This window comes from Engystomops pustulosus, chromosome 2 (assembly GCF_040894005.1).
Source record: "Engystomops pustulosus chromosome 2, aEngPut4.maternal, whole genome shotgun sequence".
In the NCBI taxonomy this organism is placed as follows: Eukaryota; Metazoa; Chordata; class Amphibia; order Anura; family Leptodactylidae; genus Engystomops; species Engystomops pustulosus.
In genome coordinates this window covers 6,915,644-6,943,382 of record NC_092412.1, presented here as the reverse complement: position 1 = coordinate 6,943,382, position 27,739 = coordinate 6,915,644, and the positions used below count along the sequence as shown (strand labels likewise).

The 27,739-nt window shown below is 46.8% G+C and overlaps 2 protein-coding genes across 4 annotated transcripts in view; both read right to left on the bottom strand.

The window, feature by feature from the left end:
- The window catches only part of LOC140119779 (uncharacterized), a 654,457-nt gene that overhangs the window by 610,992 nt on the left and 15,726 nt on the right, over positions 1 to 27,739 (bottom strand). The window contains exons 6-8 of the mRNA XM_072139128.1: positions 25,398 to 25,521; positions 24,848 to 25,284; positions 24,231 to 24,288 (exon numbers count right to left, since the gene is read on the bottom strand). Coding sequence (XP_071995229.1) covers positions 24,231 to 24,288; positions 24,848 to 25,284; positions 25,398 to 25,521 — 619 coding nt within the window. The remainder of the gene's footprint in view (positions 1 to 24,230; positions 24,289 to 24,847; positions 25,285 to 25,397; positions 25,522 to 27,739) is intronic.
- Positions 1,052 to 10,689, bottom strand: LOC140119784 (uncharacterized). 3 transcript variants are annotated; one of them, XM_072139142.1, is made up of 6 exons: positions 10,603 to 10,689; positions 4,615 to 4,879; positions 4,339 to 4,530; positions 4,065 to 4,226; positions 3,857 to 3,980; positions 1,052 to 3,079 (listed from the first exon to the last, which is right to left on the bottom strand). In XM_072139142.1, exons 2-6 carry the CDS (start codon positions 4,870 to 4,872, stop codon positions 1,209 to 1,211), a joined length of 2,607 nt encoding a protein of 868 aa, XP_071995243.1. In that variant the 5' UTR covers positions 4,873 to 4,879; positions 10,603 to 10,689; the 3' UTR covers positions 1,052 to 1,208. The 3 variants fall into 3 exon arrangements, with proteins under 3 accessions (XP_071995243.1, XP_071995244.1, XP_071995245.1); XM_072139143.1 differs by lacking the exon at positions 10,603 to 10,689 and adding an exon at positions 9,957 to 9,977; XM_072139144.1 differs by lacking the exons at positions 4,065 to 4,226; positions 4,339 to 4,530 and having other exon boundaries at positions 1,054 to 3,079.

Here is a 27,739-nt window from a genome sequence, read left to right as displayed (position 1 = left end):
CAGTGAATCTTCAAATATTAGAAATAACGGTTTGTCTATCACCGTACATAATTCATGCAGAACCCGGGGGTGTATGCCATCTGGCCCCGGTGATTTATCTATCATAGTGGTTGCGAGGCGGCGCCGTACCTCTTCCTGGGTTAAACTGTTGACATTCCAAAAAGAATTTACATTATTCCTCATTGTGTCTTCCACCAGGGGATTTTTCCATGAAGAGGAATATTTGTATATGCGCTTATAGTTTTATATTTTTATACTTTTATATAGCTGGCAAATACTAAAGTTTTTCCTCCTCAGCAATATGCTCAGATATATTACTTAAGATGGCGCCGGCATCCACACAGCCAACACCCGATTCCAGGAATAGAACAACATTCCCGATTCCAAGAAGGCTTCATCACTCATATCGAAACTTAAGGTTTTGACAACGCCCAGGACATTATCTGCCCAGATACTGGAACTGACCAACCAGGGCACACCGGATGCTAGACACATTTGCTTAACCCTTGCCCACTATGATGCTATATGATGTATAACCACACCTTTCTCTCTTCTGTATAAATCTGCTAACACGGAAATAAAGTTAGTCTATGTTGTGCTAATCTTGAAAACGTGCACACTTGCTCTGTCTAATTTGAGGTGACTGACCGGACCGGTTAATTGTCGATTACGACCCTGACAATACCACCCAGAATATAGCCTGCCAGCCCCCCAGTATATTGCCAGCCAGCACATGCCCCCGAGAATATAGCCAGCAGAAACTACCTGCTCGTATGTAAGCGACCAGCAGACACTCCCCCCTAGTATATAGCCCTGCCCAGCGTATGCCTAGCCTATAAAAAATGAACTCTGTACTCACCTTTCCAACTGCGTGGGGGGAGGGGGGAGCAGAAAAAGGTGAGAACAGATAGGTTTTTTTAGGCAGAGTTAGGTTTTTTTGAGCACATTTTTTGTGCTGAAAGACTTGGCTTAAACTAGACTATATACAGTATACAAGATGCTCAATGGGGCATCCCTATTCCATAATCAAATATATATGAAACCCCAACATCAATTAATAAACAGTTATAGATTACTACCCTTGGCTGAAAGAACCATGCTGACGAGACACAGCTACAAATAACTGGAGAAAATTTTTTACTGTGAAATATGTGAAGTTTATTAGAATCTAATTTCTCTAATTCGGTTGCTACTCCGAATGAAAGTGTCTACTCCCCTGTGTGAGTTGTCAGATGTGCTAAGAGACTACTTTTATACCCAAAACATTTCCCACATTTATTACATGAAAATGGCTTCTCCCCCGTGTGAATTCTCTGATGTTTGATCATCGTTGCTTTGACAGGAAAACATTTCCCACATTCAGCACATGAAAATGGCTTCTCTCCCGTGTGACTTCTCTGATGTTTGACCAGACTTGATTTGATGGTAAAACATTTCCCACATTCGGTACATGGATGTGGCTTCTCTCCTGTGTGAGTTTTCTGATGTCTAGCAAGACTTTTTTTGTCCATGAAACGGTTCCCACACTGAGTACACGAGAATGGCCTCTCTCCAATGTGACTTCTTTGATGTCTAACAAAACTTGGTTTGTCGGTGAAGCAATACCCACATTCGGCGCACGAAAATGTCTTCTCTCCTTTGTTATTTTTGTGAGATTTCATGTGCTCATTCAGACTCCCTCTTTTGTGGAAACACCTCCCACATTCGGAACATGAAAATGGCTTCTCCCCCGTGTGAGTTCGTAGATGCTCACGCAGCCTTGTTTTCCTGTTAAATCCTTTCCCGCATTCGGAACACGACAACCTCTTCTCTCCGGTGTGAATTCTCTGATGCGCGATCAGACACGACTCCTTCTTGAATACTTTATTGCATTGTGAACATGAAAACTGCTTGACTCCGTAGTGAATTTTTTGATGATTTTCCAGGTTGGATCTATGCTTAAAACATTTTCCACATTCTAAACACGGAAATGGCTTCTCCCCCGTGTGACTTCTCAAATGTGTTCTAATCCTTGATTCATGAAGAAAACATTTTCCACAAACATTGCAGGAGAAAACCTTTTCCCCTGTGTGAATTCTTCCGTGTACCTCGAGAGCTGCTTTCTGGGAAAAACTTTTTCCACACAGGGAACATGAAAAGGGCTTCTCTCTCATGTGGGTTTTCATATGCTTGGCGAGGCGTGATCGTTGTGGAAAATGTTTACCACATTCAATACAGGACAAAAGCTTCTCTCCGGTGTGAATTCTCTGATGTATCACAAGAGATGAATGTCGGCTAAAACATTTCCCACATTCGGAACATGAAAACAGCTTCTCTTCTCTGTGAATTACCTGATGCCTTTCAAGAAGGATTTTATATGCAAACGATTTCTGACATTCTGAACAGGAAAATGGCTTCACTCCCGTGTGAGATCTCTGATGTACAACAAGACCCGATTTCCTACCAAAACATTTCCCGCATTCTGAGCATGAAAATGGCTTCTCCCCCGTGTGACTTCTCACATGTCTTTGAAGATGGGCTTTATATGAGAAACTTTTCCCGCATTCCGAACACGAAAGTGGCTTATCCTCTGCACGGGCAACAAGAGACGATTTCTTCATAGACTTCCTGATTTCTGAAGACCAATATGCATTCTCTCCCGTGTGAATTCTCTGATGTATAACAAGATATGCTTTCCTACTAAAGCATTTCCCACATTCTGGACACGAAAATGGCTTCTCCCCTGTGTGAATTATCTTATGTCTTTCAAGATGGGCTTTATATGGAAAACTTTTACCACATTCAGAGCATGAAAACTGCTTCTCTCCCGTGTGACGTCTCTGATGCATAACGAGAGCCCACTTGGTGATAAAACATTCGCCACATTCCGAACACGAAAAGGGCTTCTCCCCTGTGTGAATTCTATGATGCCTAACAAGAGCCGATCTAAAGGCAAAGCTCTTTCCACATTCTGCACACGACAAGGTTTTAGGACATTTTTGCCCACTTCTTTTTTTGACCATTTGTGATGGATTCTCTTCCGCCTCATGACAAGGAGATGGAGAAAGAAGTGGATGGGAGCCATACATCTGATCTTCACCTGGAAAACATACCCATAAAAAGAATTCATATACCATGTTTCCGAATAATGAACTGTGCTTTCATATCATATCAAATTACATTGTTTGTTTCTAACATCCCCTCGACCTGTCACATAAGTCCCCATTATGATTCATGGATCTCATCTACTATCTTGTTAACAACACTTATCATGAGTGACATGAACAGCTCCACAAAGAACTTTGGGATTCCTTCTGCCATTTGGCTTTTCACTTTATAACTTCTCGCACATGTAGAGGACTTTAAACCTTTCCGATCTTGTTCTCCATATGTCAAAAGATTTCCTCGAAATTAAAATATTTGCCCTTGCCTTCACCAAAACTACCTCCCATGAAATCTTCTCACTATCCCAACGACCAACATGTCTCTGTGAAGACCTAAGAACTTACTACAAAAGTCAACTATCTATGATCACCTCCACCCGTGACTTCTTTACGTTGACCTTCTTTGTCGATTCCAAAACTAGAAGGAGTCTCTCATCTTCTCTCTACTCTCTTTCACTGCCTAAACTTACACCTCGTCTAAACCCTCTCCTGGCTGTAGAAACCTGTACAATGCAGTACATAATATGCGTTTCTTCCTGGTGCCTTTTTGATGCTGTTTCAGCAGTAAATGTTTTCTATACGTGAATATATTCATTTTACAACCTTGACCATGAATCTTAAGTTTCCTCCAAATACATTGTTTATATGTGGTGATGGGTTATTCTAGGTGACCCTAACATCTGGTAGATCCTCTATTATCAGCCTTTTCTTACCTGGTGATGTGAAGAGTTGGTGGATCTCCATCATGATGTCCTTGTACTGGTCCTTGTGTCCTTCTATATACTCCCACTCCTCCATGGAGAAATATACAGTGACGTCCCGACACCTTATAGGAACCTGGCACCCACAATGACACAGTCATCACCCAGACACCTCCCATGTGTTATTGTACAATGTCCCAGCATTCCCAGCAGCGCTCACCTCTCCGCTCAGCAGCTCCGTGACCCTTGAGGTAAGTTCTAGGATCCTCCAATCATTTATCACTGAGTAAGGTGGAGGCTCGGTGATGGGGCTCTGGGTCCATCCTCCTGACACACGGGGGGTCACACACTCACCAGACGACTTCTTCACTACTGTGTAATCCTGTGTATGGGGAGACACTGATCACTACATAGATCCCAAGAATCCTTCACCTCTCCAGTCATTTCCCGCTGTTATTCCTAGAGATAAGAGCCGTGTCCTGGGAGACTCTCACCTCTCCGGTTATCAAGGAGATCATCTCCAGGGTGAGGACTAGTATCTTAGCTACTATTTGGTGTCTTTCCATGTCCATCCTTGGTGGGCTATTCTCCATCATGATGTCCTTGTACTGGTCCTTGTGTCCTTCTATATACTCCCACTCCTCCATGGAGAAATAGACAGTGACGTCCTGACACCTTATAGGAACCTGACACACACAATGACACAGTCATCACCCAGACACCTCCCTTGTGTTATTGTACAATGTCCCAGCATTCCCGGCAGCGCTCACCTCTCCGCTCAGCAGCTCAGTGATCCTGGAGGTAAGTTCTAGGATCTTCTGCTCATGTATCAGTGAATGAGGTGGAGGCTCGGTGATGGGGCTCTGGGTCCATCCTCCTGACACACGGGGGGTCACACACTCACCAGACGACTTCTTCACTACTGTGTAATCCTGTGACATCACCTCTCCAGTTATCAATGGGATGATCTGTAAGGTTAGGTCTAATATCTGTGCAACCACGTGATCTCGGTCTTTCTCCATTCTCATTGGGCTACTGGAAAGGGTTAGAAATTATAAAATGTATAAGTGTTCAGGACCTAAACAAAAATAAGCCCTCAACCAGTTCAGTAGGACATGAGGCCAATCAGTTTTGTGACTATCTTAAAGAAAATCTACCATTGGCAATCTACTTTCTGAAGTAGAGTAGTAGCTCCTGTTCACTGCAAGCAAATAGGAGTTACTGCACATGTCTTCGAAGGCATCAGGGAGCATGGCGTAGCCTTTCGCCTCCAGAGCTCACAGAGACTTCTCCACATCCTCAGTAGCCCCGGCAATTGATTTGCATAAGGATAAAATAACGTTTTATTTAAGAAAGGCAGAATAAAAGATTTATATAAAAATGGTTTGGAGATGGTGCAGGGGGGGGGGGATCTAGCATGGGAACTACTTAGAGTACATTCCCAGTGGTAGATTTCCTTTAACATTACACATGGTATATATTTTACTCCACATATTATCAGAACAGAGATGGAATTTCTTGGCCTTCTAATTTCATGATAATGCCAAGATCCAGACAAAAACAAACCTTATATGTGTTGACTCGTAGAGTCTTAAAAGTACAGTAGGGACAATAAATTACAGTATGTTGCTCCAGTACATTCTGTAAAACTGCGTTAAAGTAAAAAAAGATTAATCACGCGGAGCCCCACAGCTCCAAACCTGACATCTGAGACCTGCATTGGAGAGTTCACGATGTAATCCCTGGCACCCGATTTTCTGCTCCGCATTAGAGACCGCTAGTCAACAGTAATAGTATAGAAGCGGTCTCCATATATATATGAATAATGTCAGCAACACCATTTATTACCAGCAGCACCAGCACCTCCATCCTCAGCATTACCGCCACAGCACCAGCGACATCAGTACCAGCGGCACAGACCAGAACCACCAGTAGCAATGGCGACACTGACCAGTATCACCAACACTATCATTGGTACCAGCATCACCATCTACACAGGCAGCACCAAAACGGGTGATCTGAACCTTGCATACCCCAAAAGGGTCTCCGTCCGACCTACCATGAGGAGCGCCAGATTCATGATCTTGACCCAAAATGGTGAAATAGAACTCATTGGTAATTCTGTTTCCATTAGTGCACTACGTGTCCTTACATAAGATACTGTCGTGGTGTTGTCCGACAGAATGTGCATATGGTGATCTGCCAGATAAGGACTATTTGTTCTCTCATACTGCTCTTTGCTCAAGGATACTGGTCCACAAACCAGTAGAGGGAACCATAAAATAGCAGGGAGCTAAGTGGGACGGGAAGACTGCTCCACAACCAGAACTGCTTTCAGCAGTTATACTGCTATGTTCTTCAGACTGTGCCACCATAGGAGACCTCTTTTTACCGGGGAGGGAATGAAGACTTTTTTGTCCAACCCTGCAGGTTGTTTGTTCCAGACCCTCAGGATCCCGTTCTGTAGGTACAGGAGCGATACAAACTCCATGCAACTGATGGCAGACAATCTGTAAGTAGACCCAAGATCTTCACGGCGTCTTGAATTGATATTGTTGACCTGAAGGTACGGATCTGGTCCATTGTTTTGGTTTCCAAATCCCTTTGAAACTTTCTGTAAGTAATGAAGTTGTTTTAGCTTTAGATTTAAGTTGAGATTTTTAGTAGAGTAGCTTTAGATTTAAGATGAGACGGTTGGAATCATTGGGTATTTTCACTAAGAATGAAGGAGAGTAGAAACCGCGTCTTTCTTGGTCCTGAGGGACTGGAATTACCACACCAGATCAGAGAAGAAACGGTGTGCCAAATGGGTAGATGAGTTGCAGATTAAGAAAAATGGGAGAAACATATCTTGTAGGGGAAGGTGGTCAAATTCTATCTTGTAACCTTGGCTTATGATGTCCAAGACCCAGGGATTTGATGTAACCTGCAACCACTGGTCCTGAAATTTGAGGAGTCCTCCCTCCCCCACCCTGGCGTTTCTTGCCTCTGCTGGATGAGAAAGAGAAGATGAACCCTCTTCCTTTACCTCTCTTGGGGTAGCTCCAGCAAACCGGTTTACCTTTGTCCTGAAAGAAATCTTTGGGATGTCTAAAGCCACAAAAGGAGGATATCTTGGGAGCCGGCCTGTTCTCCAGAAACCCTTATTCTTGGATGAAACTTTTTCTAAGATGGCACTGAATGGAACAATGCAAAGTTTGTTCTTTGAACGGATGTCGCCTCCCCACTTTTTATGCGAAAGCTCTCTTCCAGTGGCATCCAGTGGTCAATGCCCCCTCTTTTGCTGAGAAAACTACTCCCTCTGCAGAGGCATTGACTAGAAAGGCTGTGGCAGATTTTGGAAGTGACATGTTTTCGAGAAAAGATGTTCTTGGTGTACCTTCTTGCATGCACGTTTCCAAATCTCCTAGCCAGAATGGAAGCATTCTGGCTATTGATGTGGCGGTAAGGTTTGATTTAAGACCAATCATAGATATTTTCTAGGCCTTTTTGAGAAGCTAATCTGACTTCCTGTCTATAAGATCACAGAGCTGCTCCGCGTCTTCAAAAGGCAGCTTCTTCTTCTTGACCACGTTTCTAACCTTGACATCCACCTTGGGACAGGCGTCCCAGAATTTAGATATTGCCTGATCAAAGAATAATGTTCTTGGAGATCCGAATCTTCTCTGGCTCCTTAGAGATAAACTCCGTTGGAGTATCAATCACTGGAAACACGCGCTGGCATTTGACATGGAGGCCCCCAAAAGGTTCATCTTCTCTTGACATAAGGTCAACTTCCTCAATATCTAAAGTCTTGCTAGGTCCTCCATCCGGAAGAGATCTCGAGTCAGAAACTTGCATAGAGTCCTGGGACTGACCCATATCCTTAGTTTGTCCAGAGATGATGGTTTCTCTTCCCTCATAAAGTTATCTATGGTAGGTTTACAGCCTTTATTGTGAGAGTCTGGTAGGAAGTGACGGCACATGTTACAGTTTCCGGGGAGAGCAGATTTGGTAGGTTTCTTTCTCAGCCTTCTCTGATTTAGCACATTTATCAGATTTGTTTTTTTTTTTAACCTTTCCTCACAGCATAATTTTTTCGAGCCAGACGGAGGCTTGTTATAAGCAAGACAAATTGTGTGGTGGAGTGGCCAAAAACAGCCAGGCACGAGGGGAAATTGTAGTATTAGGGAAAGAGAGTTTAAAGGACCTGTCACCTGTAAATCAGGCACCAGGAGATGTTACTGAAGTAAGCCGCTCCTAGTGCTTAAACAAATGCTGCAGCGTTACCGGAAACCTTCGGTAACGCTATCTAACACTGCGTAAACGCCAAGCGGTCCAATGTATTCATGAGGGGGCGTGGTTATGGCGGGTCTATGGAGGGAGTGGGACGGTCCTGGGAAGAGGCAAAGCAGTCCGACGTTTACATTGTACTCCGCCGCAGTGTTAGATAGCGTCAACAGAAACCTCAGGTAACGCTATCACTAACACAGTGGGGCAGATTTACTTACCCGGTCCATTCGCGATCCAGCGTGCGGGTTCTCCGATGCCGATTTGGGTCTTCCGGCGATTCACTAAGGTAGTTCCCCCGATGTCCACCAGGTGCGCAGAATTCCGCCGGAGTGCACGGAAGTTCACCAAGCTATACTGAGTGCAGGTAAGTGCGTGTCAAGCGACACATTTTTAAAAAAAAAAATACGGCAGTTTTTCCAAATCTGTCGGGTTTTCCGACAGCCACACCCCCGATTTCCGTCACGTGCATGCCGCCGCCAACGTGCCACAATACGATCGCATGCGCCAAAAACCCGGGGCAATTCGGCGCAAAATGGTAATATTCGGGGAAACCCGACAGAAAAACGTGATTCAAGGCCCTTAGTAAATGTGTTTGTTTAAGTCCAATTTATAGCTGACCGGTCCTCTTTAAGGCTTAGGATGTTAACCCCTTAATGACGTGTGACGTTTCTGTATATTACAGCTGGGGGTGTATATTAGGGGCTCACGGGCTGAGCCCTCTCCATTCAAGATGGGTGTTTGCAGAATTTTGCTGAAAGAACCCACCAGTGACACATACGATCAGTGCTGCGGCATGGGAGCACCATAAGGGGGCTGAAAAATAGTAAAAAAATACCTGAAAATTCCTTAATTAGAACGGATATATATATATAAAAAAAAAAAAAACCTGTAAAAATCGTGAACATATCAAGTGTCGCCACATCCCAAAATGTTCCATCAAAATATAATAACGGCTAATCCTGTATAAATGTAGCATCCCCGTGATCGCACCGACCCAAAGAATAAGGGAAACGCGTCATTTGGGGCACCGGACTGGGCCCACAAGGAAATGCAAATGCCTTTTTTCACTAATTTCACAGAATTTGGAATTTTTTCCCCAATTCCCAGTAAACGGCATGGAATATCCCACTGGAACATGCACTTTGGGTGGGGTGGTTGCCATGTAATAGTAGGAGCGTTCTTGGCTGCCGTGTACCCGGGGGCGGTGCGCTTGCCGTGTATCGGTGGCCGGGTGCTGCGTTCCTAGCTGCCATGTACCCAGGGGTGGGGCGTTTGCCGAGTATCCAGGGGCAGTTGCGGCATATCCGGGGGCAGTTGCCGAGTATCTGGAGGCAGTTGCGGTGTATCCGGGGGCGTTTGCCGAGTATCCGGGGGCAGTTGCCGTGTATCAGGGGGCAGTTGCCGTGTATCAGGGGGCAGTTGCCGTGTATCAGGGGGCAGTTGCCGTGTATCAGGGGGCAGTTGCCGTGTATCAGGGGGCAGTTGCCGAGTATCCGGGGGCAGTTGCCGAGTATCCGGGGGCAGTTGCCGAGTATCCGGGGGCAGTTGCCGTGTATCAGGGGGCAGTTGCCGTGTATCCGGGGGCAGTTGCCGTGTATCAGGGGGCAGTTGCCGAGTATCCGGGGGCAGTTGCCAAGTATCCGGGGGCAGTTGCCAAGTATCCGGGGGCAGTTGCCGTGTATCCGGGGGCAGTTGCCGAGTATCTGGTGCAGTCTCAGGGGTTATTGCTTCCCCTCTGCAGGGCACATGATGAGATGAGGCCTCAGTGATATCAGTAGAGTGAAGGGCTTGTCCTGGATGATGGTAAGTGATGGTAAGTCACCAGACGTGCTGTACTTACCTCTCTCCGGCACTGCAGGGTTATATACAGAGGCTGCACACGGAAGCGTCACAGATAACCCCGCAGCCTGGAGGGGGCGCTATCCTCCCTGTACACACTGGATGGTTTAGTGACAGGTTCTGATTCCATAATGTGGTCACTACACAGGGGCTCAACAACCTGGAACCACACGTACCCCGCCGATCCCTGCAGCATGCTGGGAGTTGTAGTCCCTCCATATAGTGTGTGTGCTCCTGGAGCATGCTGGGAGGTGTAGTCCCTCCATATAGTGTGTGTGCTTCTGCAGCATGCTGGGAGTTGTAGTCCCTCCATATAGTGTGTGCTCCTGGAGCATGCTGGTAGTTGTAGTCCCTCCATATAGTGTGTGCTCCTGCAGCATTCTGGGAGTTGTAGTCCCTTCATATAGTGTGTGCTCCTGGAGCATGCTGGGAGTTGTAGTCCCTCCATATAGTGTGTGTGCTCCTGGAGCATGCTGGGAGTTGTAGTCCCTTCATATAGTGTGTGTGGTCCTGGAGAATGCTGGGAGTTGTAGTCCCTCCATATAGTGTGTGTGCTCCTGGAGCATGCTGGGAGGTGTAGTCCCTCCATATAGTGTGTGAGCTCCTGGAGCATGCTGGGAGTTGTAGTCCCTCCTCTGGTCACTTACCTCTTCTCTCCTCAGTGCAGGACACTCTCTACCTCACACACGACTCCTGCTCACTATCCACTAGTCATGTGACCCGGGGAGTGTGACGTCACTGAGGGGCGGGGCCTCCTGATCACTATCCACTAGTCATGTGACCCGGGAGTGTGATGTCACGGAGGGGGCGTGGTAGCAGCAGTGTGTATAAAATGGAAGTGGTGGATATAGGACCTGTGATGATGTCACAGATCATGTGATCAGTGTAGGCGGGGCACTGGTTATGAGGGGAAGCAGATTCCATGATGGAGAGAGATGAAAATTAGGGATAAGCCTCTGCCCTAGGGATCTCTATAACCTTCCCCCAACACGTGTGTAATGTACAGGGCGGGGGTCTGTGTGGCGTGTAATGTACAGGGCGGGGTCTGTGTAGCGTGTAATGTACAGGGCGGGGTCTGTGTAGCGTGTAATGTACAGCGCGGGGTCTGTGTAGCGTGTAATGTACAGGGCGGGGTCTGTGTAGTGTGTAATGTACAGGGCGGGGTCTGTGTAGCGTGTAATGTACAGGGCGGGGTCTGTGTAGCGTGTAATGTACAGGGCGGGGTCTGTGTAGCGTGTAATGTACAGGGCGGGGGTCTGTGTAGCGTGTAATGTACAGGGCGGGGTCTGTGTAATGTACAGGGCGGGGGTCTGTGTAGTGTGTAATGTACAGGGCGGGGGTCTGTGTAGCGTGTAATGTACAGGGCGGGGGTCTGTGTAGCGTGTAATGTACAGGGCTGGGGGGTCTGTGTAGCGTGTAATGTACAGGGCTGGGGGGTCTGTGTAGCGTGTAATGTACAGGGCGGGGTCTGTGTAGCGTGTAATGTACAGCGCAAGGTCTGTGTAGCGTGTAATGTACAGGGCGGGGGTCTGTGTAGCGTGTAATGTACAGGGCGGGGTCTGTGTAGCGTGTAATGTACAGGGCGGGGGTCTGTGTAGCGTGTAATGTACAGGGCGGGGGTCTGTGTAGCGTGTAATGTACAGGGCGGGGGTCTGTGTAGCGTGTAATGTACAGGGCGGGGGTCTGTGTAGCGTGTAATGTACAGGGCGGGGGTCTGTGTAGCGTGTAATGTACAGGGCGGGGGTCTGTGTAGCGTGTAATGTACAGGGCGGGGGTCTGTGTAGCGTGTAATGTACAGGGCGGGGGTCTGTGTAGCGTGTAATGTACAGGGCGGGGGTCTGTGTAGCGTGTAATGTACAGGGCGGGGGTCTGTGTAGCGTGTAATGTACAGGGCGGGGGTCTGTGTAGCGTGTAATGTACAGGGCGGGGGTCTGTGTAGGGTGTAATGTACAGGGCGGGGGTCTGTGTAGGGTGTAATGTACAGGGCGGGGGTCTGTGTAGGGTGTAATGTACAGGGCGGGGGTCTGTGTAGGGTGTAATGTACAGGGCGGGGGGGGGTCTGTGTGGCGCGTAGTGTACAGGGCGGGGGGGGGGGTCTGTGTGGCGCGTAGTGTACAGGGCGGGGGGGGGGTCTGTGTGGCGCGTAGTGTACAGGGCGGGGGGGGGGTCTGTGTGGCGCGTAGTGTACAGGGCGGGGGAGGTCTGTGTGGCGCGTAGTGTACAGGGCGGGGGAGGTCTGTGTGGCGCGTAGTGTACAGGGCGGGGGAGGTCTGTGTGGCGCGTAGTGTACAGGGCGGGGGAGGTCTGTGTGGCGCGTAGTGTACAGGGCGGGGGAGGTCTGTGTGGCGCGTAGTGTACAGGGCGGGGGAGGTCTGTGTGGCGCGTAGTGTACAGGGCGGGGGAGGTCTGTGTGGCGCGTAGTGTACAGGGCGGGGGAGGTCTGTGTGGCGCGTAGTGTACAGGGCGGGGGAGGTCTGTGTGGCGCGTAGTGTACAGGGCGGGGGAGGTCTGTGTGGCGTATGGCGCGGTGTATTGGCGGCCCAGCGTGTAAGGGTACTGAATGTTCCCCAGAAACGTAACCAGATATTGTATTGAATTCATAAACTGAAGGCCGAATTTCCTACAGGAGACCCACTTCCAAACTGACCACATCCCGAAGCTACGAGACGAGATAATATACATCCTGGTTTCACAGCACAAATCCAGCAACCGAACACAGAGGGGTGCACATGAGGCACTGGCTACTAAAATTGGTCCTGAAGGACACTATGTCTTAAAGTGAGTCACCTGATTACCCTAGCCACCCTCTACCTCACCAACAAAGGCCACATTATGGCCACCATCGCCCCGGCACTATGGTCAGACCACGCCCCCCCCCCTCCTATCTCACTAACCCTGAATGTATCGGGTCCGTTGTCTACCCCCTGGGCCCGGCACTTAAATGACAATTTAGTTAAGGATGCAGTTTGTATGGCAGTCATCAGGCAGTGGATCTCTAGCTTTCCTGAGATCCACACAGACGATCAGACCCCCCTACCAGTGCAGTGTGAAATATTAAAGGAAGCGATCCGAGGAGAATTCATCAAACATGGAACGTGCAGCCAGAAACAGCTGCCAATATCCAGGACATACTTGGTAAAATTCAGACACTAGAGACAGCCCACAACCGGGAGGCTCACATGCAGTTCTGAATGAGCTACTTAACACCAGAGAGGAATTGAGGAACATACTAGATCACACACACCTTACGTATAGGGACAGAAATTAGCGGTTAGTTTATGAACACTCCAACAAATGCGATGGGCCCCTGGTGAGGCTCCTCCACCCGAGGTTGACTGTCATGTACATCCCAAAAGCACAGGACAGGAGGGACAAGTATTCCCCGACCCTATAACTATCTCTGAAATCTAGGGCTAATACACAGACATGACCGCGGAACAAATTCAGGGCAAAATTAATGCATGTTTAGCAGAAATGGCTTTTCCTTGTTTGGGCGAGGAGGATAGGGGGTCCCTTGAAGAGGACATCACCGAACAAGAGCTCTCAGAGGTGATAAAACTAACTCCGGCAGGCAAATCCCCAAGACCCGACGGGTTCACACACCATTATTATAAAATTCTCAGACAGGATTTAATCCCCTTTCTGTCTTTAACAGGCTTTCTTCATGCACTACCTTTACACTCCAGTCCCTTAAAGGCCTCCATATCATTTATCCCCAAACCAGGGAAAGATCACACGGTGTGCGCCAACTACCACCCCATATTTTTAATTAACGTGGATGTCAAATTATACTTAAAACTCCTGGCTAACCAGTTTGGTGCCATCCTGTCCAGGAAGGAGGTTTGGGACAACACTAACAAGTTCTTGATGTTGGTCTCCCGGTCCAAAGCCACAAAGCAGCCACCCTGCCTGCTGTCGGTGGACGCGGAAAAGGCCTTCCACCATGTGCACTTCGCTCAGCCTTCTGGAGATTCGCATGGGGAGGTGGGACAAGTCAGATCAGCTATGCTACTCTGGCCTGACATAAATCTGCAGGGGGGGTGGGCCTCCCGCGGAGATACCCTGCCCACCTGGGATAGCTTGCGAAACTCCAGCTTGCATGACTTCGATTCTAGATTTGAGGCATTCCATACTGTCCTACTTGCCTCTCCCGCACCCGTCCTCACTAGGGACCGCGTGCGGCGGTACTTCAAGATTTAAAGGGCCAGGTAATTGATGCATTTAATCAAGCCATTCTCTGAAGAGAGAGCCCTTCTGTTTATCGTGCGTTCCTATGTATCCTGCGTTCCTGTGTATACTCTGTTGTTGTGTTCATGATCCATGTGGCAGTCCGTTGCTGTGTTCCTGATCCGTTTGCCAGCTCCTGCGATTCCTGACATGACTCCTAGTGTGCCTTCCTGTGCTGTTCCCTTAGACTTAGACCTGCTCTCCGGAAGTGGATTTTGTCTTGGGGGCATTCTTCTCTTGTGGCTGGGTACCCTGGGGTGCAACGCACCGTGGCCATCATCTCCCACTACTACTGGTGGCCAGACCTGGTCAAAGATGTTTGGGAGTTTGTAGTATGCTGCTCCTTTTGTACCCGCAACAAAGCCTCTTGTCTGAAACCGGCTGGACTGTTACTACCATTGCTGATACCCAGTCGCCCGTGGTCTCACGTGGCAATGGAATTTGTCATTGGGTGTTGACCGACTGGTTTTCCAAAATGTCCCATTTTGTTCCCCTTCCAGGTCTTCCATCTTCCCCACAGCTTGCCAGTTTGTTCTTCAAACATATCTTCTGGCTGCATGGTCTTCCGCTACACATCATGTGCGATCGAGGAGTCCAGTTTGTGTCCAAATTCTGGCGTTCCTTGTGTAACCAGCTGTAACCCTCAGTCGAATAGGCAAGTAGATAGGGTGAAACAGACTTGGGCCGCTTTGTCTCAGCCTGTCAAGACAACTGGGCTAACCTACTACCTTAGGCTGGGTTCTCCTACAATCCCCTGGTCTACTGGCTCGGCTCCGTTCTTTGTAGTCCATGGATATAATCCTCACCCTCCTCTTCCACTGTCTACTCCCTCTGATGTCCCTGCGGTAGCAGATATGGTGCAGGACCTTAAGTGTATTTGCCACCAGACCCGCCAGTCCCTTCTACGAGCTACAGACTGTACCAAGACCCAGGCTTCTCTCCTGGTGACAAAGTATGGTTATCCTCCAGATATGTCCAGCTTAAGATACCCAGCCTGAAGCCAGTCGTTTTGAACCGCTTCTCCCAGCAATCCCCTCCTCCTGCTCCGGAGACGGATTCCCAAAATGTCTATGAAGTTAAGGAGGTTCTGTACATGAAGATCGTGAGGGGCAAGCGGTTCTTTCTTGTAGACTGGAAGAGGTTTGGGACTAAGGAGGGATCCTGGGAGGCGGAAGAGAACATTTTGGATCGGACTGTTCTCCAGAGGTTTCTTGGGACTAAGACGAAGAGGGGAGGCCGAAGGGGGGGTACTGGCAAAGGCACCCCCGCGATCCATACCGTAGATCACAGGTGCACCCGTGCTCAACTCCACTGCCCCGGCCCCGCTGCTGTAGACTTGCCTCTCCATGCTCCCGTCCTGACTAGGCCCCTTGCACGGCCTCGCTCCCTTGGTTGGGCGTGGCAGTACTTCAAGATTTAAAGGGCCAGCGGACAGGTGATTGGCGCTGGCCATTTCTGAGAATGCATTTAATCCGGCGGCTCCCATTCCCAGTCTGATCTTCAAGCCATTCCCTGAAGAGAAAGCCCCCTTGTGTATCCTGCGTTCCTGTGTATCCTCCGTTGCTGTGTTCCTGATCCGTGTGCCAGTTCCTGTGTTCCTGACTTGAGTCCTAGTGTGCCTTCCTGTGAAGTTCTCCCACTGTCTCCCCGGAAACAGACTGTCTCCTTCGCCACTTTCTCACAGGACAGTGATCGCTCAACACAGGAAGAACCCCCACCTACTACAGTGGAGTGGATACAAGAGCTGGGATTTATGTGCAAAATGGAGGAGCTGGGGGCGGATGACTTACCAGATCTGGGCAAAACAACTGCCTGGGCTCCTTGGAAGGAATATCAGTTGACTTCGGCCTTTCCGGAGCTGTTTCCCTAAAACTACTGGGAAGTATGGTTACACTCAGTTGGCGGAGTAGGTGCGAGAGAGATGACTTGGAAGCCGCTCTATATCCCCCCTCCTCCTCCTGCCCTCGTCTTGTCTCGTTTGTCTCCCCTACATCTGTCTTTAGTATGTTATCTTACCAGTGGAACGGGTGAGGGAAATCCCTACAACATGCTACGATTACGTCCTTACATTCCTACAGCTTATTAATCTGTTATAACCTGATGCTGGTTATGTTCAACTGTTGGGGTCCTGCAGGACCACCCTTCATACTATGAAAACTGTAAGTATGTGCTGTTTTCCTTTAATAAATGTGGTTTAAACATAAAATGCAGTGACATGACTATCCCTACTAAACAACTGACGTGAAACGTGCCAGAAGTTTAGTAGGGATAGTCATGTCCCTGCATTTTCATCTTTATGTTGCATTGAAGTTTTTTTTTTACAGGACTACTTTGCTACTTTGTTAATCTGGTGCAATATCGAACAACAGCTAGTACAATGCTGTGCAAAGATAGATTAATTTTGCATTTTTTTTTGCAACTTCTTAATAAAAAAAAAATCCCAGGCATCAATTATGACTGGCAGTGGAGCTCCAAAGACATAGAACTGTCCAGAGGAGCCGTCTCTACATTTCACACTGTCCACCCTGTATCACCATGGGTTGTGTGGAGACCTTGAGGTTCCTAATATCACTAAATACCGGTCATGCTGTCCAATCCACGGGGTTTGTTATAAGGCTCCAAATATAATGGAGGCAGCAGAGGAAATGCTGTTAAGTGAAATGGATGCGGCTTCAAAGCACAGGGAAGTACTTATCATGGGGGACTTCAATTACCCAGATATTGACTGGGGGGCAGAAACCTGCAGGTCCTTCAAAGGCAGCAGGTTCTTGTCAACAACAAAAGACATTTACCTGTCGCAACTAGTCCTGGAGCCAACAAGAAGGGGGGCACTGCTGGACCTTATCCTGACCAACAGACCTGATAGGGTATCAAAACTACAGGTTGGGGGGAACCTGGGGAATAGTGATCATAATATCATTGATTTTGTATTACGCTTTACTAAGAGCGTTAGTGAAGGGGCAACCAGAACTCTAAACTTCAGGAGGGCAAATTTTCAGCAACTAAGGGAAGACCTTAAAGGCATAGACTGGGATAATGTTCTCAAAGACAAAAGCCCCCCCCCAAAATGGGACTTTTTCTCATATATTCTGAAAAAGTCCTGTGAGAAACACATACCTTATGGGAAAAAGCATAAAAGGAACAAGAAAAACCCTATGTGGCTAACTAGTCTTGTAAGGAAAGCAATAAGCGAGAAAGATAAAGCTTTTAAGGTGCTAAAACGTGAAGGTAGCGATGAGGCATTACAGGATTATAGAGAGAAAAATAAATCCTGTAAAAAGCAGATAAAGGCCGCAAAAATAGAGACTGAGAGAAATATTGCCAGGGAGAGCAAAAATAATCCCAAATTACTTTTCAAGTATATAAATGATAAGAAACTAAAAACAGAGAGTGTGGGTCCCCTTAGAAATAACATGGGGGTCATGGTGGAAGGAGATGAGGAAAGGGCCAATCTACTGAATGTCGCCTTCTCAACTGTCTTTACCCAGGAAAATCCCCTGGTGGAAGACACAATGAGGAATAATGTAAATTCTTTTTATAATGTCAACAGTTTAACCCAGGAAGAGGTACGGCGCCGCCTCGCAACCACTAAGATAGATAAATCACCTGGGCCAGATGGCATACACCCCCGGGTTCTGCATGAATTATGTACGGTGATAGACAAACCGTTATTTTTAATATTTGAAGATTCACTGAGGACTGGTTATGTTCCACAGGACTGGCGCATAGCAAATGTGGTACCAATATACAAAAAAGGATCAAATAGTGATTCTGGAAACTACAGACCCATGAGTCTAACTGCTGTGGTGGGGAAAATATTTGAGGGGTTTATTAGAGATGCTATCCTGGAGTATCTCACTGTGCACAACCTTATAACCCAGCATCAGCATGGGTTTATGAGAGATCGGTCCTGTCAGACTAATCTGATTGGTTTCTACGAGGAGGTAAGTTCAAGACTGGATCTGGGGGACGCTGTGGATGTTGTATATTTGGACTTTTCAAAGGCATTTGACACCGTGCCACATAAAAGGTTGGTATATAAAATGAGACTGCTGGGAATAGAGGAAAATCTGTGCATTTGGGTAGGTAATTGGCTTAGTGATAGAAAACGGAGGGTGGTCATTAATGGCACATTCTATGATTGGGTTGATGTTACCAGTGGAGTGCCACAGGGGTCAGTACTGGGGCCACTTCTTTTTAATATTTTTATTAATGACCTTGTAGTGGGTTTACACAGTCAAGTTTCAATATTTGCAGATGATACTAAGCTGTGTAAAGTAATAAATACTGAGGTCGATAGTTTAGCATTACAGAGGGATTTGTGGAAGCTTGAGGGATGGGCAGAGAAATGGTTGATGAGGTTTAATGTAGATAAATGTAAAGTTATGCACTTGGGCCATGGAAAAAAAAGTATAATTATGTTCTAAACGGTCAATTACTTAGTAAAACTGAAGCTGAAAAGGACTTGGGGGTATTGGTGGATGGTAAACTTAATTTTAGTGACCAGAGCCAGGCGGCTGCTGCTAAAGCAAATAAAATTATGGGATGTATCAAGAGAGGAATAGATTCTCATGATAAAGACATAGTTTTGCCCTTATACAAATCCCTGGTCAGACCACACATGGAATATTGTGTACAGTTTTGGGCACCAGTATATAAAAAGGATATAGTAGAGCTGGAACGGGTGCAGAGGAGAGCAACCAGGATTATTAGGGGAATGGGGGGATTAGAATACACTGACAGATTACAAAATTTGGGATTATTCAGTTTAGAAAAAAGACGGCTGAGGGGAGACCTCATTACAATGTACAAATATCTGAACGGACAGTACAAGGATCTCTCCAAAGATCTTTTTATACCTCGGCCTGTGACCAGGACAAGGGGGCATCCTCTACACCTAGAGGAGAGGAGGATCTACCATCACCATAGACAGGGGGCATCATCTGCGCCTGGAGGAGAGGAGGTTCTACCATCACCATAGACAGGGGGCATCCTCTACACCTAGAGGAGAGGAGGCTCTACCATCACCATAGACAGGGGGTATCCTCTACACCTAGAGGAGAGGAGGTTCTACCATCTCCATATACAGGGGACATCCTCTACACCTAGAGGAGAGGAGGATCTACCATCACCATAGACAGGGGGCATCCTCTACACCTAGAGGCGATTCTACCATCACCATAGACAGGGGGCATCCTCTACGCCTAGAGGAGAGGCGATTCTACCATCACCATAGACAGGGGCATCCTCTACACCTAGAGGAGAGGAGGTTCTACCATCACCATAGACAAGGGGCATCCTCTACACCTAGAGGAGAGGAGGTTCTATCATCACCATAGACAGGGGCATCCTCTGCGCCTACAGGAGAGGCGATTCTACCATCACCATAGACAGGGGGCATCCTCTACGCCTAGAGGAGAGGCGATTCTACCATCACCATAGACAGGGGCATCCTCTACACCTAGAGGAGAGGAGGTTCTACCATCATCATAGACAAGGGGCATCCTCTACACCTAGAGGAGAGGAGGTTCTATCATCACCATAGACAGGGGCATCCTCTGCGCCTACAGGAGAGGCGATTCTACCATCACCATAGACAGGGGGCATCCTCTACGCCTAGAGGAGAGGCGATTCTACCATCACCATAGACAGGGGCATCCTCTACACCTAGAGGAGAGGAGGTTCTACCATCATCATAGACAAGGGGCATCCTCTACACCTAGAGGAGAGGAGGTTCTATCATCACCATAGACAGGGGCATCCTCTGCGCCTACAGGAGAGGCGATTCTACCATCACCATAGACAGGGGGCATCCTCTACGCCTAGAGGAGAGGCGATTCTACCATCAACATAGACAAAGGTTCTTTACTGTAAGAGCAGTGAGACTATGGAACTCTCTGCCGCAGGAGGTTGTTATGGAGGACTCTATGTACATGTGCAGGAGAGGCCTGGATGACTTTCTGGAGAGAAAAAATATCACGGGTTATGGGGATAAAACATTTATTTAATTCTTAAAGGTTGGACTTGCGTCTTTTTCCAGCCTTATATACTATGATACTATGAATCCCAACCCCCCCCCCCATTGGCTTAATACGGAGATTGAATTTATTTTGTAGACCCCGTGTCTGTCCTGCCTCTGTATATGAATCCAATCACTAAGCACGCTGTATCAGGGTCATCCTTAATCTCTCTGCACCCACCCCTTCTCCTCCTGCTACCTGCCCCCTTACCTGCCCCCCCCCCCCCTGAGTTTGGAGGCCCCTATAGCATTCAGGTATTAGGTTAGGGGGTAGTGGTGCATGCAATTTGAGAACTTGCTAAATTTCTTAAACAATAAACCTAAAATTCGTAAAAAATAAGCGAACGTAAAATTATGAAAATAGAAAGACGGCAAAAGTTTTCTACAGAAAAAATTTGTGGTATGACTTTTTGTCTAAAAATAGAACATTTGAAAGTTAGAAAATTGTTTTATTTTTTTTCTCATTTTTCATAAATTATTGAATTTTTACCACAAAAAAAACTGACCAATCAGCAAAATTATACTAATATAAACTACAACGTTTTGGGTGTGTCCTTAAGGGGTTAAGAAACTTGTCTTTGTGGGAATAGCAGTTATAAGCCCTCACTTCCCATGATGCTCTGTGTTCTTTCATGAACTGACTTCAGTAAGAAGTAACACAGAGGTAACTAAAATAATTCAGTAAATCCAGGGAGATTTCGAGAAGTGAATCCCCGGATTTCTGCACAGTCTGTACATGCAGGAATATATAGCGCTAGCATGGCATCTTTCATCACATGGAGGAGTATATAATAATTAGTAGAACCAGAAGTGAAATAGTTACATGAAGCTTTGTGCTGTGTGAACACTAAGGCTTCACAGCTTCCCTGTGGTGTAGATAGTGTCTGGGGAGCAGAAGGCGGGGGAGGGGCTGCGGAGAAGGGAGATTGCTACTCAAGATGTGTCATACAGAGAGAGACATAGAAAGTTCTGCAGAATCACATACTAGAATGGAGGAGATAAGGGAAATCTACCTCACTATTCTTTACAGGAGACTTATGCATCCACTTATCTGCACAGACGCAAGGCTCTCCTGCTAGCTACACACAGAGAGCATCATGTGACCTCCGCCTCCCTCCAGAGTGAGCAGGGAGCAACCCCTTTCCCTTCCAGCAAACAAAATCCATCTAGTTTCTTGTGTGATTACTCTACGGTCTTTCCAAGATAAGCAGCACCGATAGTGAGGAGGATGGAAAAGAAACGGCAGGACATCGGTAACGAAGGTATAAGGTAAAGTGCTCCACATCACAGGAAGAGCTACTGATTTAAGATTTAATTTATAAAGAAAACATTTACACATAAATATGGGTTTTCCTTTTGAGATTTCAATGGATGTTCATTATTTTGGAAACCTACATTCTGAAAATGGAATGAAAATTAAAACGGCTTCTCCCCTGTGTGAGTTCTCTGATGTATAACAAATTGTGATCTGTAGCTGAAACATTTACCACATTCTGAACATGAATATGGCTTCTCCCCTGTGTGAGTTCTCTGATGTTGCACAAGTTCGGATCTGCAGATGAAACATTTACCACATTCTGAACATGAAAACGGCTTCTCCCCTGTGTGAGTTTTCTGATGTCGAACAAGCAATGCTCTGCAGCGGAAACATTTCCCACATTCAGTACATGAAAATGGCTTCTCCCCTGTGTGAGTTTTCAAATGTGCCGTAAGACTTCTTTTATATGAAAAACATTTCCCGCATTCTGAACATGAAAACGGCTTCTCCCCTGTGTGAGTTCTCTGATGTTCAACAAGTTCTAAACTGCAGCTGAAACATTTACCACATTCAGTACATGAAAATGGCTTCTCCCCCGTGTGAGTTTTCATATGTGTCGTAAGACTGCTATTATGTGAAAAACATTTCCCGCATTCTGAACAAGAAAACTGCTTCTCCCCTGTGTGAGTTCTCTGATGTCGAATAAGTTTTGATCTGCAGATAAAACATTTACCACATTCTGAACATGAAAACGGCTTCTCCCCTGTGTGAGTTCTCTGATGCATAACAAGCAGTGATCTGAAGCTGAAACATTTACCACATTCTGAACATGAAAATGTCTTCTCCCCTGTGTGAGTTTTCAAATGTGCCGAAAGACCGTAATTCTGTGAAAAACATTTCCCGCATTCTGAACACAAAAATGGCTTCTCCCCTGTGTGAATTCTCTGATGCTGAACAAGTTCTGATTTGAAGTTGAAACATTTACCGCATACTGAACATGAAAACGGCTGCTCCCCTGTGTGAGTTTTCGAATGTGCTGCAAGACTGCCTTTCAGTGTAAAACATTTCCCGCATACTGAACACGAAAACGGCTTCTCCCCTGTGTGAATTCTCTGATGTTGATCAAGTTGTGATCTGCCGCTGAAACATTTATCACATTCTGAACATGAAAACGGCTTCTCCGCTGTGTGAGTTCTCTGATGAATAAGAAGATATGAATTGTTGGGAAAATATTTCCCACATTCTGAACAAGAAAAGGGCGTTTCCCTTATTTGAAACTTTTCATGTTGTCCTGTTTTGCCAACTTCTGATTCCTTGTCGTCCACTTCATGGCAGGAAGATGAAGGAAGAGGTGGATGGACACTATTCCTCTGGTCTTCACCCGAAAATAAAGAACAATACAAAATAATGTATCTCTGTACAACAGCTAAGACGTGTATCAGCGTACAGCCGACAGATCAGAGGCCGGTATAGACATATGTACTACGTCATGTGACTGATGACTGATCACGTGACCATTAGACCCATCAAAACTACAGGTCCAGCCATGATGGTAACACGATCAGGGGCAGATGACACCTTGGTCCTTAGTTTCTTTCCAGAATGTTTGAAAGGAAATCTACCACGAGAAATCTACTTATGGAAAGATTCCCCATGGTAGTGTCCCTGTCCGGGCAGCAGCTGCATCCCATTTTTTGCTAATTTTTGAGGCATCTGCTGCCAAAATAAAGTTTAATCCTCAAATATCCAAATTAATTTAAAAGGCTACCTGGGACGTGGAGTAGCCTCAGACAGCTCAGGGGTGAAGGCTACTCCTCATCCCCAGTAGCCACTACACACCCGGCCCTACAGACGAATGAAAGCTACTGCACAAGCCCTCAGGCAGCAGATGTGTCACCGGCAGTGGAGCAGGAGCTACTGCGCTTGTGCAGAGCAATGGCTGCTGAAGATGCGCTAGAAGAAGAAGCTGGAGTGCGTAAAGACGGGTTTGTAGTGTCTACAGAGGGTGTGGAGTAGTCTTTGCCCCCAGAGATGTCTGCAGCTACTTCATGCCCCCAGTATATATATATATATATATATATAGTATATTTTTGAGGATTAAATTTACTATCAGCAGCTTCATCCAAGAATTAGTGAAAAAAGGAATGCGGCTGCGGCCCGGATGGGGAAGATTTCCTTCAACAAGTGGAAGTAAATAATGGAATATTTGATAACCTGGTCCCTTCACCACCCCAGTGCAAAATTATTTCCCTGTCATCTCCTCACTACCCAACAATCCAAAATGTCCAAGATACGTTCTCCAGGTCCTACTTATCACTTGATAACTTATCTACATCTCCACCATTAAAGTATTTGGCCACTTTTCAATAAATCTCTCCTGTGAGAGCCTCAGCCTTTCCCTGTTCTGAGCGCGGTGCACCCTGCATATATACACAGCTTCAGTCTCTGCTCCAGGTTGTCCATGTGACGTCACGCCCTCTCTCTAACAGTCCATCCGTAATAACAGAGACAGCAAGAGGGAGGGAGCAGGATGAGTCATTCCTACTGCTACAGCTCCACCTATTCTGCAGAGTATTAAAAAGCATCAAGGTTCTGCAAACAGGACAAAAGTAAGTAGCAGGACTGCTGAATCAATCAATGAACATTCAGGGATTATCTACAAGGCAGTAAAGACAATTTATGTAAAATAGTGGCTAATCCCTTTAAGATGTAATCTCCTCCTGCAATGTATAAGGGAAGAATAACCCACAAGATACATGAAAGGCTCTTACCCTCCTCTGTCACTGATGAGGGGATTTCCTCTCCGCTCCTCCTTCCACCACAACTTTCCTGTAAAAGATAAGGTAAGTGCCAATGTGTCTTAGAGGTAGAAGGGTCTCCTCCAGTTATGATTACACAGGATCAATATCATTATCCATAATCCCTACACATTAACATAAAGATTTTTGGAATTTTGCTGCATTAAATGATTTTAGTTGATCCTGAGGGACATCACTGCTTTCATAATAAAACACCTTCATTTTCATTTGTGTGTAAAGAGGAAAATAGAAACACTTAAAAAAGTCACATAGAAAAAATGAGAATTATTCTTTCAGCAAAAATGTCAAAAAGACGACAGAAACAAGTCTATGTGATTAATAACATTCATAAAACACAGCAGCATAGAGCGGGACGTGGTGCACTGGAGACGTTTTGTCCCAAGGTCCCTGAAGTGGGTTTCATTGTTATATTTGGGTAAATCGCAGTGTAAAAGAAGGGATTTCTGACTCCAAGGACTCGACCTGTCACACTCATTAGTGACCACAGAGACACACTCTCCTCTGAAGGTAAGTAGAAGCTCCATAACATCAATCTATAGAGGATTTACAGGAATCTCAGCTCCATCTACCTGATGATCCAGTGGGACATTCTCTGCTGGTTCTTCTTTAATAAATTGGAAATCTCCAGGACTGGGACATCTCTCTGGTTCCTCTGGACAATCCCGGGAATCTCCAGGACGGGGACATCTCTCTGGATCCTGTGTAATATCTCGGGAATCTCCAGGACTGGGACATCTCTCTGGATCCTGTGTAATATCTCGGGAATCTCCAGGACTGGGACATCTCTCTGGTTCCTCTGGACAATCCCGGGAATCTCCAGGACGGGGACATCTCTCTGGATCCTGTGTAATATCTCGGGAATCTCCAGGACTGGGACATCTCTCTGGATCCTGTGTAATATCTCGGGAATCTCCAGGACTGGGACATCTCTCTGGTTCCTGTGTAATATCTCGGGAATCTCCAGGACTGGGACATCTCTCTGGGGGATTTCTCTGACTGGATCCATCTATAGGAAATATACACAGTGACTGATACATTGTCTATATGTGATGATGAGATGATGGAGGAGGTGACCTCACACCTGCTCTGTCCTCTATAATCAGGAAGGTCTCCTCTTACCTGGTGATGTGAGGGGCTGGTGGTCCTCCATCATGATGTCCTTGTACTGGTCCTTGTGTCCTTCTATATACTCCCACTCCTCCATGGAGAAATAGACAGTGACGTCCTGACACCTTATAGGAACCTGACACCCACAATGACACAGTCATCACCCAGACCCCTCCCTTGTGTTATTGTACAATGTCCCAGCATTCCCGGCAGCGCTCACCTCTCCGCTCAGCAGCTCAGTAATCCTGGAGGTAAGTTCTAGGATCTTCTGCTCATGTATCAGTGAATGAGGTGGAGGCTCGGTGATGGGGCTCTGGGTCCATCCTCCTGACACACGGGGGGTCACACACTCACCAGACGACTTCTTCACTACTGTGTAATCCTGTGTATGGGGAGACACTGATCACTACATAGATCCTAAGAATCCTTCACCTCTCCAGTCATTTCCCGCTGTTATTCCTAGAGATAAGAGCCGTGTCCTGGGAGACTCTCACCTCTCCGGTTATCAAGGAGATCATCTCCAGGGTGAGCTCCAGGATCCTGGCAGATATGTAGTTGCTGTCTGTCTCCATCCTCACTGGGTCTATGATCATTCTCTTATTTATAAGAAACCTGAGAAATACAAGTATGAAATGATCTAGTAGCCAGTATATTACATATAGTATATAGTATAATCCTATATCAGCATCTAGGTGTAATGTTTCTGACCACGTTACATCACATCCCACCTACACAGCTTCATCACCGGTCACTGCTGGGTCTCTCTCCATGTACAGAGGCCGGTGGTGCACATCAGACACCGGTAACGCACTACACATCCCGGATTACTGCAATCTAATCCGTAGTCCCTGTCCCATATCTCCCGGCCACCTCCTCTGATCACTTACCTCTTATCTCCTCCACTCTATCCCCTAGTCATGTGACCCTGGGAGTGTGAGGTCACTGTACGGGCAGCGGCAGGGTGTATATGTGCATAGAGGAGAACTGGTGGATGAAGGACCTGTGATGATGTCATAGATCATGTGATCAGTGTAGGCGGGCACTGGTATGAGGGGGAGGTGTCTTCTTTCAGATTCCTCCATCATGGAGAGTGATATAGAGGAGGATTACAGCCTCTGCCCTCGGTGTCTCTATAGCATCAGTGACCCCATCCCCAAACCTCTCATGCAGTCTGTAACACCCCTGCTAATACATAGGCCGGCTGGTAGTTGTGGAGAACGCTCTCTCCAGGTCAGGCGCGGTCAGAGGGAGTCATGAACCCCTTAGAAGTTTCTAGCACTGGGTCAGTGTGTAATAGCAGCTGTAGATTCTGCCTGAACAGCCAATAGTTAAGTGGGTGTAAGTTATTGACCAATGATGTGGCTATATTGTAAACTGGAGTGTGATTGGAGAGGCGCTACCACCTGACCAGGAGAATAAAACCCCCGGGCAGTGGGAGCACAGGCCTCTTAGACCTCATGGCTTTTCCACAGAGCAGAGAGTCAGATCTGAGTGAAGAGAGAGAGGCAGTGTACAGCCACCATTAGTGCTGTCACAGATACCAATCCCAGGAGTCAGGAGATTCTTGCCCAGAGCTGCAGATTCCACAGTTTGGACACAGCTCCATCACAGCTATCCCAGCATCTACTACCAGGCTGGTGCACTATTCCTGCCCTAGCTGCATTCCTGGTCTCCTGTTCTCCCCTAGCGTTGTTGCTTTCTATCCGTTATTGTATTTTGCCAGTTAGTTTGCTATTCCTTGACGAGCATTTTTTGACCTTGACAAACTCTCTAGTGGCGACCCGGCAGTTCTGCCCACTCTTCTATGTTCTGAGTCTTTTTGTCTTCAGTTCCCTTTTCTTGCGTCTGCTTTAGTTTTTTTTACTGTCTTGAATCCCATTTGTTTCGTCGTTGTTCGTACCGTTTTTTCCCTCTGAATACTGTCCTAACCCTCACATTTCTGTTTGCTGTCTGCACCATCTCACAGTTGCTGACAGACCTATTTGGGATCTTCTCACCTCCCAGGGCCTTGCAGGATAGATAGTAGGTTCCTAAGGCAGAACTTTTTCATTTTTATTATTTATTTTTCTTTATGTCCTCACTCATCTCGGACAGAGACACAGAGGGTGGGTCTAGTCATTTCTCTCCTGCGCAGTGACCTGCAAACTTGGGTTTTCTCTCTACCCTCCGAGTCTCCTTTTTGCTCATCTCTTGACGCCTTTTTTCTGCTTTGGACAGATTTATGACAAACCAGACCACTGCGCTCTTGCTGTATCTTGTATTTAATCTCTGCCACAGGGCAAACAGACAACAGAGGAGTACTGTGCTGCTTTCCGACAGTACATGACTGACTCGACAATGTTGCTGCAGGACAG